The 10145-nt window shown below is 52.1% G+C and overlaps 1 protein-coding gene across 2 annotated transcripts; it reads left to right on the plus strand.

Moving 5' to 3' along the window:
• Positions 1 to 218: 218 nt before the first annotated feature.
• On the plus strand, positions 219 to 10145 carry LOC106989508 (zinc finger protein 548-like). Of its 2 annotated transcripts, XM_053210809.1 has the most exons (5): positions 219 to 576; positions 1591 to 1726; positions 2521 to 2562; positions 5086 to 5212; positions 7028 to 10145. In XM_053210809.1, exons 3-5 carry the CDS (start codon positions 2527 to 2529, stop codon positions 8551 to 8553), a joined length of 1689 nt encoding a protein of 562 aa, XP_053066784.1. In that variant the 5' UTR covers positions 219 to 576; positions 1591 to 1726; positions 2521 to 2526; the 3' UTR covers positions 8554 to 10145. The 2 variants fall into 2 exon arrangements, with proteins under 2 accessions (XP_053066784.1, XP_053066785.1); XM_053210810.1 differs by lacking the exon at positions 1591 to 1726.

Below are 10145 nucleotides of genomic sequence, written 5' to 3' on the forward strand. Positions count from 1 at the left end.
CATCGTAGCATATGAAGTAACAGGTCCCTAACCTTTCTGTGACTGCTGGACTGTGCGCTGAGAAATCTGGGTCCGTCCCCTTTAAAAGCAGGCGAAGACACCTCCCCCCCCCCCCCGCCCCTCCTTCGGAGCAGCGGAACTCCATTTCCCAGCGCCCCCACTAGCCTCCGGCCCTTCGTCCGCTAGCAGGGAGGAGGGCGTTAGTCTGGCACGGTGCGAGTTGGTGGTGGCGGCGGATAACCACATTACCCATAAGTCTGCGGTGCGCGTCGGCGGCGGCTGAGCCAATGAAGACACGAGAGGGTGACGTTGGCATGCGTGCGCACTGGGTGGGGGGCGAGACTTCCGGCGTCCACTCTCCGTGTCGTTTTAGTTGCTCTCGGTTTCACGGGTTCAGGGCTTCTCAGGCGGTTGGTTGGCGCAGAGGTGACGGAGTGGGAGAGCGCGGAGAGAGTCGCTGTCCTCATCGCTGAGGCGGCTGCGAGGCGCCCTCGCCCCCGTCCGGTCGCCCGCCGCGTCCCGCCCCGCTCTTCACACTGGTCGGAGGCCGAGGCCGCGCCGGTGAAGCCGGCGCAGGTGGGTGCTGCGACCCCCGCGCCCTCGGCCGCCCGCCCCGCCCCTCCTCTCCCCGCCCGCTCGGCTCCCCGCAGTCAGGCCCCCGGGGCGGGAGCAGAGGGCGTCCTGGTTCGGGGTCCCGGTCCCGCCCCTGCGGTGGGGCGTAGGAGGGCCCGCAGGGGCTCCTGAGTCGGGGCCGGAGGCCCAGGGGTCGGGGCGGAGTGTCGCCTGCAGGGGCGGCGTGCGCGGCTGGGATCTTCCGGGGTCAGGGGTCCAGGGCGGGGGTGGGAGGTGCGCGCCCAGAGATAGGTTAGGATAGGGGAGAGCAGGACGGGGAGGCTGCTGAGGAACCACCCCGGGCAGTCATGGTGGAGGTTGGGCCAGGGCGGTGGCCGTGGAGGGAGATGCGAGGAGATTCTGCAGAGTCGGGCAACAGAGCCGACGGGGTTTCCTGCTGCGTCGCCTGTAGCTGTGAGCACAAGTGGGGAGTGAAGGACCAGGTCAGGGCTTCCTTGCCTGAACGTCTGAGAGAACGGAGGTGGGGAAGCGAGCCCAGCGGGCAGGTTTCGGGGAGATCATGAGTTCGGTTTGGACATGTTGATGCTGAGATATCTGAGGGTGGAGACATGACGTGGGTCTGTAGAAGTGAGGGTCTGGAGGACGGGGAAGGGAGCTGGGCTGGAGCTGTCCGAGGTGTGGAGGGTGTGCACTGCTCCAGAGCCTGGCCTGAGGACCCGACCAAGGAGGGGGTCTTAAGATGATTTCAGATGATGAGGGAGTTGAGGGCTGAGAGTTGGCATCCCTGATGCTTCCTCCGGAAAAGAGATTTGCTGTAGGAGAGATCCTTCTGCATCTCTAGGAAGGGAGGCCTTGGTGGGGTGAGGAACTGCCCTTCGGTGGGGCAGTGTGTGTACTCTACACCTGTGGGCTCAGCCGACCCTCAGGACCACTCTCTGTGGAGCAAGGGAAATGTCCTCCAGGCTGATGGAGTGGCGGGGTCCCACACAGGGCATGCTTGTCACCCCTACCCCTCAGGGCCAGTGGGATGAGCCGCTGTCCGGTCCAGGGCCTCCAACAAGCCCCCTTCTGAGGATTAAGTAGCAACAGTTCTTGTCGCTGTGTGGACCCGCAGCTTGTCTGCGTACCCAGCCTTTTCCTACAACTGGCCAACGTAAGAATGTATAAAAAATTTGTTGACTTAAGCACTAATTAACATTCTTCTAAATATGTATGGGGCACTTGGGTGGCTCAGTCGGTTAAGCATCCAACTTCGGCTCACGTCATGATCTCGCGGTTTGTAAGTTCCAGCCCCCTGTCGGGCTCTGTACTGATAGCTCGGACCCTGCAGCCTGCTTTGGATTGTGTCTCGCTCTCTCTCCTCCCCTCCCCTGCTCACTCTCTCTCTCTGTCTCTAAATAAAACATTAAAAAAAGTCTTCTAAATATGTATACATGGGTAGATAATTAGAAATGAACCTATTTAACAAGTTAAACTTATGCAAACACTGCGTAATTTATTTGAGATTAATTTTAATCTGTTTACAGTATAAAGTTTGATGTACATTTCCTGAAATCATAAAAAGCAGTACACCTAAAGACCTTAAATTTCAAAATCCTAACACTTCATTTGCCCTGAAAATCCACAAAACTGGATTCTATGGACAGTAAGATCTGTTACATAGTATGTACTCCTGACGTTTCGGTACCAATATGAACCCAATGAGGTTGAAAGCATTCTTATCCCCATAAGCACTTTTCCCCCTTAGGCTCAGGGATGCTCAGGGTTTCCCATGGATGCTCAGTTACCCCATCCATAAGAGGCAACCTGTTTTTTGAGGAGCTGAACTTAGACCATGAGGCTGAGATCACTTTGCTCCAGGGCAGGGCACAGCTGGTGGTCCAGCTCAGTTCATAAGATCCTTCCACGGTTACCCATTTTTCATGGTCTCCTGTCTCCTTCCCATAGGGTCCCATGGCGGTGGCAGAAATGCTTATGGACCCCGTGCAGGTGAGTGGAGGGTGTCGCACCTTTCAGCCATCCCGATTGTCACCCAGGTAGTTTTGGCATGCTGTGTATATGCCCCCAGGGAGTGGCAGTGCCTGTCACAGGAGCCTTCTCCTGTCCTCGCTCTCTTGAGCCTGAGGACCATGTGCTTCCCTCAGGCCCGGGATCCTACATTTGGTATTAGATTGTATGTGGAGGGGTTCCCGTTTCTAGCAAGTGATGTGGTAAGACGTGGCAGGGAATCCTGGCCGCAGGATTCAGAATGTTCACATGCCTGTAGGTGCGACTTAGCTGGGATGTTGGGGAAACTACAGGTCTCTCATACCTGGTGAGAATGGGAAGCCAGGTTGGGGGTAGGTAGGGGTGCACGGGTACCAGACCTTCAGTGACAGCTGGGGTTTGGGGTCTCCAATCTGAGGTTGGTGGGAAGCAGGGAAGGTTTGAAACAGAAGAGGAAGGTGGTGTGACCCCAATTTTAACAGGCTCCCTTTGCGGAGTGGAAAACACAGGGGGGAGGGGGTGTGGGTGAAGGTAGGGAGGCCCCGGGTGACAGTGTGGGTGAGTGCTGTGGCTACATGGGAGCGGTGGCTGTGGAAGTAGAGGAGCCGCTGGTTTCTGGGTGTATTTTGAATCAGGGCTGCTCATATTTTGTGATGGAGAGACTCGGGGAGATGAGGAGGTGGGATAGAGGGAAGGGTTGGGGTGCCCGGGTTTTTGGCCTTGTTTGCAAGGATGGGTGCTTCAACTAAAATGGAGGAAGTCAGCTGTATGAGGACTTTCCAGGTGGAATGTGAAGACTTCATTTTTCTCTAGTCTCAGATATTCCAGGGGCCCCAAGGGGAGGGGTCACGTGGGCACTTTGACACGGAGGTCTGGAGCTCCGGGGATAGATTCAGGTTGGAAGCAGCCGCAGTGTGGGGGCTGGGTGTGGGCTCGGAGGAGCTGTGGACCAGCTCCGGGAGGTAGCATCGCTAGGTCATGGGGGCGATGCCATTAGGGGGGCAGGGATGGGACAAAGGGTGTGGCCTGAGTACGGGGTTCCTTGATTGGGCACCTGGGTGGGGTTCCAGGCCCCCTAAAGCTGAGGAATCAGAGTGTCTGTGTGTGAGTGTGTGTGAGAGACAGAGACAGAACAGAGAGGGAGAGATGGTGGGGTAGGAGCGAGAAAGTCTTCTGAGACCGGCGTGCACATGAGCTAGATGTTAAGGGGGCGGTGGATCAGCTTGAAGAGCTGCCAGACCTAACGTGGATGGGTGTGTGGGTGCGACATGAGTGTCCCTGGCCTTCAAAGGAGACAGGGAGGTTCTGATTACTTATGGGACAGTTGGTTATGGGGCAGTGGGTGGAATAGAGAAGGTGCAGGGGCTGAAGGTATGTGAGGTCCTCACGTGGGCAGGGTGGCTGAGGATGAAGCAAGAAGCAGGGCCTGGCAGGGGGACCTTTAAAGCAAGGCTGGAGGCTGGCCTGGCGCTGGGGGACCTGGGGACTCCCTGTGTTCAGGGGCAGAACTGGGCCTGAATTGGATCCTGGATGCATCTCCATGCACTGCCTGGGTTCCATGTGCAGAATGGCCTCTGGGGAAGTGAAGGAAATGCCAGCGTGGGCCCGGGGTGTCTGGGGGGTGTCTGTGGAGGGGTCAGCGTTGGGAGGGAGAGGAGTCCCAGGAGCGATATGCAGGTAAAGAGGAGTGTGGATAGCTCCAGGTGCTTAAGGGAAAGGGACGAGTCCGAGTTCACTGGAGAGTCAGACCCAGGGATCCCCAGGGAAACTGGCCAGCGGGAGATGGGGAGAGGCCCACATCGCTGAGCCCACAGGCTACGTGGGGTCTTCCTCCCTTCATGCTGTGCTCTGAACACGGCGATCAGTGGTAACGAGAGCAGGCGCCAGTGCCGCCAGCAGTTGGTGAGTCTTCGACGTTGGGAAGTCGGGGAGGAGGGTGAGCAGGGATGGATGTGTGTGGGGGAGGACCGAAGGTCCAGGGGAGAGAAGTGTATCAGGAATGGCACTCACAGGATTTCAGTTCACGGAAGCGGGCAAGCGATGATGTGGAGACCGATGACGCTGAAAGGTTTTTTATTCTATTTGTCGAGGAGGTGGGAGCACACCGTGTAACACAGAGCCACACGGGAGCATCAGATTTGGTTAGGAGGCATAACCACCGGCAAAGGGAATCATTGTAGCAGAGTTTATTTGACTTTGTGGGAGAAATGCAGGAAGGGTAGGGCGAAAAGCTTAGGGATGGCTATTCTGTATAATTTTAGTGTATCTGGGGTACAAGAGATGGCCCTGGTTGTCTGGTACCTGGCCCTGGTTGATTGAGGGCGGGGGGCAGGGGTGGTGTTGACTTGTGTGAGTCAGTGAAGGAGGTGGCTCAGAGTGTGGGCTCTGGGTATCAGGAGATCCAAACGGATTTGACCGTCAGTTTAGCCCTGTAATTAGTGGATGGCCAATAGATAAATACAGAATTCTCAGGACACAGTCAACCTAAGAAGCTGTTCATGAGCCAAACCAATCCAATTCTGGCAGAGCCGCGTGGTCTTTGAGGACGTGGCCATACACTTCTCCCAGGAAGAGTGGGGCCTCCTTGATGGAGCTCAGAGACTCCTGTACCGTGCTGTGATGATGGAGAACTTGGCGCTTCTGTCCTCCCTAGGTAAGGCCCTCACACTGAGCCCCGCGTCTTGGGCTGGGCTCTGTTCTGCCCCTTTTCCCCAGGGGTAGCTCTGTCCTTCCCGCAAGACCAAGGGTCCTTCCTCCTCTCCTGGTCTCCTGGCAGGACTGGGCTGTGTGCCCTGCACCCACTCCTCCCCAGCAGGTCCCAGGGCTCAGAAGTCAGAGATGTTCACGTTTGTCTGAGAGATCCCTCAGACCTGGCTTGTCCCTGATGTGGTCACTTAGTCTAGATGCTTGGAACCGTGGTGCCCCAGGCTTTCCCCCTTCCTCCTGCTGACATTTCTTGGGTCCTCCTGCCTGTGCCAGGAATGGCAGGCACCAACCTAGTTACTAATTTGAGGGCACACTGGGTTGTTTCTACAGTGTCTCCTGTGAAGTTCTTGGAATTTTAAGATGTCAGATGTCCTGTGTTGAGTTGCTCTGGTCATGTGCTGGCCATTCCTTTTCCTTTCTTTCACTGAGGCCTGGCCTGTTTCAGGTGCCACATCAGTGCTCACCTTGAGCCATGGGGAGGACCCTGGGTACCTAATAGGCCGGCATTACTACATCAGTGGCAAGAGGCACTCAAAAGCATGTGGCCCTGGTGCCATGGGACTGGGGAAAGATGTGTGTCAGAGCTGGGAATCTGTCCTTGGTCCACCATCGTTTGGTGTCAGGACAGGCCAGACTTCATTTCTTTTCTTTTCTTTTCTTTTCTTTTTAACATTTATTTATTTTTGAGAGAGAGAGAAACAGAGTGCGAGCAGGGCAGGGAGAGGGGGAGGCACAGAATCTGAAGCAGGGTCCAGGCTCTGAGTTGTCAGCACAGAGCCCGACACTGGCTCAAACCCATGAAGTGCAAAATCATGAACTGAACTGAAGTTGAACACTTAGCCAACTGAGCCAACCAGGCACCCCACCAGACCTCATTTCTACCTTTTCTTTCCCATTTTCACTTCTACTCTGAATTCTGATCCCCTTTCTGCCACAATCCAACACCTGTTAGCCTTCACCTCTAATTCTGTCTCATCACTGCCTTCACAGGCTCTCCAACATCCGACTGTACGTAGGATATTGTGAGGTCTGTGTGTATCCTTAAATAGTTTTGAATTACAGTGTCTCTGTTGTGGTTAGGTAGGTATTTCTAGTCTGTCTACCGTTTCCTACACAGTGCTCACCAGTCACCAGCAGACATAGCCCTTTGCCCAGGAGTGACCTGAATCCCTGCGTCCCCTCCCTACACACCACCTGCTGTGTTTTAAGTGTTTGTGCTCTCACCCCCCACCACTGATTCCTGTGTTGCAAACCTCGTGCCCAGCGTGGTGGTGTTAGGAGATGGCGCCCCGGTCGTGAGGGCAGAGCTCTCATGGGTGGAGTTAGTGCCCTTGTAGAAGAGACCCCACCGATCCCTTAGCCCCTTGAGCTATGTGAGGACACAGTGAGAGGTTGGCAGCCTGGAAGAGGACCCTCACCCCACCATGCCGGCACCCTGATCCAGCCTCCAGGACTGTGAGAAATAAATCGCTGTTGTTTATAATAAGCCACCCAGTCTGTGGTGTTTTGTCATAGTAGCCCGCATGGACTTAGACAGCCCCCCCCCCCCCCCTTGTGTCCTTCCCCAGAGTCAGGGCTGTCCCATCGTGGGCACTGGCCAGTCTGAGCTCTGCACAGCGGGCCTTCGTCTCACCGTCTCGAGGCCCCTTGGCCCGTGAGCAGTCCCATGGCTTCATTCGTGGGTGTGTCCGACACGAATTCCCGATGAGGCTGTCTCGTCCCAAAGTCGGCCTGCGATTGACCAGCATTTCTCTGCTTACAGGTTGTTGGCATGGAGCACAGGACGAGGAGGCATCACAGGTCAGGACTCCAAAGCCAGACTCTTCCGTCCAGGAGGCCCAGTGTGAGAAAGACATGTTGCCCTCGGCTGAGCAGGATGGAATGTACTCTGATCAGGAACTATATATTTGTGGGGCAAACCAAAAGGAATGGATTGAAGACCAGTTTTCTAGAAGGGAGGAGGGGAGGCCTTCCTCTGCAACGAACGACAGTGTTCACGTGGCAGAGAGTAGCTGCACGTGCTGCAAAGACGGAAAGGACTTTCCGGCCGGCACAGGCCTGCCCCAGCACCTGACCCCTTGCAGTGCATTGAAACCACACAGGGACCCCGAGTGCGGGGAGGCCTTTGAAAGCGGACAGAGTGATTACAAGTGCATTCAGTGCGGGAAGGCCTTCAGGCAAAAACAGGTACTTGGTGAGCACCAGAAAATCCACACTGGAGTAAGACCTTACGAGTGCAGCAAATGTGGGATGGCCTTCATTAGAAAGTTCCACCTTGTTCAGCACCAGAAAATCCACACTGGAGAAAGGCCTTTTAAGTGCAGTGAATGTGGGAAATTCTTTCGGTACAACTCCACACTCGTTAGTCACCAGAGAGTTCACACTGGATTAAGCCCTTATGAATGTAGCAAATGTGGGGAATTCTTTAAGTACAATGCCAACTTCATGAAACATCAGAAACTTCACAATGGAGAAAGGCCTTATGAATGTAGAGAATGTGGAAAATTCTTTAGGTACAACTATAGACTCATACGACATGAGAGGGTTCATACTGGAGAAAGGCCTTATGAATGCAGCGAATGTGGGAAATTTTTCAGGTACAGCTCCACGTTCATTAGGCATCAGAGAGTTCACACTGCAGAAAAGCCTTATGAGTGCAATGAATGTGGCAAGTTCTTTAGGTACAATTCCACACTCATTAAACATCAGAGGGTTCATACTGGAGAAAGGCCTTATGAGTGCAGGGAATGTGGGAAATTCTTTAGGTACACCTCTACGCTCATTAGACATCAAAGAGTTCACACTGGAGAAAGGCCTTATGAGTGCAGCTTGTGTGGGGAATTCTTTAGGTACAAGTCCAAACTCATGAAACATTGGCAAAATCACACTGGGGAAAGGCCTTATGAGTGCAGCGAATGTGGGAAATCCTTTAGGTACCACTGCAGACTCATTAGACATAAGAGAGTTCACACTGGAGAAAGGCCTTATGAGTGCAGCGTGTGTGGGAAGTTCTTTCGGTACAACTCCAACCTTATTAAACACTGGAGAAATCACACTGGAGAGAGGCCTTATGAGTGCAGCGAATGCGGGAAAGCCTTTAGCCACAAGCATATACTTGTTGAGCATCAGAAAATCCACACTGGAGAAAGGCCGTATGAGTGTGGCAAATGTCAGAAGGCCTTCATTAGAAAGTCCCACCTCGTTCATCACCAGAAAATCCACAATGAAGACAGATCTATGAGCACCATAAATGTGGAGAAGGCTTTAGATACAACTCCAACCCATTAGTGGAGAATTACACTCGTAAAGCAACTTGTAAATGCAGAGAATATGGTGAATCTTTTAGGTACCACTTTAAGCTCATTACCCTGGAGAAGCACCTTAGAAGTACAGTAAAACCTTGGTTTGAGAGTATAATTCCTTCCAGAAACATGCTTGCAATCCGGAGCACCCATATATCAAAGCGAATTTCAAGAACCACTGGCCCAGTTGTGATCATGGGATGTTCGGCGTCACTTACTACTTGTATTGCAAGACGTAGCTCGTTTATCAAGTTAAAATTCATGAGAAGTATTTGCTAGTCTTGAGCAATAGTTGCAGAACAAGTTACTCACAATCCAAGGTTTTACTGGGTAGTGAACGTGGGAAATTGTTTTGGTGCAGTTCACCATTCATTAGACATCAAGAAGTCGCTGGAGGAGGACCTTGGAGTGTAGTCAGTGTGGTCTTTAGGTGCAACTCCAGCCCCATTCCACTTCAGAGAATTCACAATGGAAGAACATCTTATCTGTGCAACAAATACGGGCGTTTGTTCATCTAAAAGTCCAACCTCTTTTGGCCCCCAAAAGTTCACACCAGAGAACATTGCAAAGGGGGAAAGACTTCAGCCAAATACCGGCTCTCATTTATCCCTGGGAACCACTGTAATATAGTTCTTTATTTTACATGTGTGTTGTGCACACCTAGCACAGCTTACCCTCTCTCTGTGCACTTAGTAGTGTTAAAAATTTCACACATTTGTGCAACCTATTTCCAGAATTCCTTTCATCTGGCAAAATTGAAACTAGACCCACGAGACAAGCTTCTACCCGCCACCCCCCACACCTGGCAGCTATGTTTTTATACTGTGTCTCTATGGATTTGACTGCTCTGGAGACCTCATGTAAGTGGAATCATACGGTATGTGTCTTTTCGTGACTGGCTTATTTTGCTTAGCATAGTTTCCTCATTTGTCAGCATTTCCTTCTGTTTTGAGAAAGAATCAGAGTTAATAAGATATTGGGGAGTGTGTCAATGCAGTCAGTACAGCTTTGCCAGATGTGATATTTCGGGAGGAAGAGGAGATCCAGATTTTATATGGTATCTTTATTTCTTAACAGCTTTATGGAGGTATTGACATATGTTAAACTGCATTTATTGAAGGTGTAGGATATATTTTCATATATGTATGCACAATGGGAGCATTGCCAGAGCCATAATGAATAATCCATAACCCCTATATATAGTTTCCATCGGCCCCTTGTACTCTCTCTCTCCCAGTCCTACGCAACTTGCTATCCCCAGGTGGGCACTGTCATTTGCATTTTCTAGAATTTTATATAAATAGAATCCTACGCTTACTCTTGTATAGCTGTGTTTACTAAGTGCATATATGTATTTTTAGTATTGTCCATGTTGTGTGTGCAGAAGCATGGCACTGGATAACCGGCAAGGCTCTGTGTTATGTATTAGAGCTGCACTGTTCATAAACAACAAAGGTGCTAATAATCACTGAGTATAAGAGTTGTTTAGAATGGAAAATGAAGTTTAGATAAAATAAATTTAAATTCAGTTTTATATGAATTCATTATCAATAAAAAATCTTGAACCATCTGAAACAC

This window comes from Acinonyx jubatus, chromosome E2 (genome assembly GCF_027475565.1).
Source record: "Acinonyx jubatus isolate Ajub_Pintada_27869175 chromosome E2, VMU_Ajub_asm_v1.0, whole genome shotgun sequence".
In the NCBI taxonomy this organism is placed as follows: Eukaryota; Metazoa; Chordata; class Mammalia; order Carnivora; family Felidae; genus Acinonyx; species Acinonyx jubatus.

Coding starts and splice junctions, on each gene's coding strand:
- LOC106989508 (XM_053210809.1), top strand. CDS start 2,527: ATGGCGGTGGCAGAAATGCTTATGGACCCCGTGCAG. Junction 2,563..5,085: donor TGCTTATGGACCCCGTGCAG/GTGAGTGGAGGG, acceptor CAATTCTGGCAG/AGCCGCGTGGTCTTTGAGGA. Junction 5,213..7,027: donor GGCGCTTCTGTCCTCCCTAG/GTAAGGCCCTCA, acceptor CTCTGCTTACAG/GTTGTTGGCATGGAGCACAG.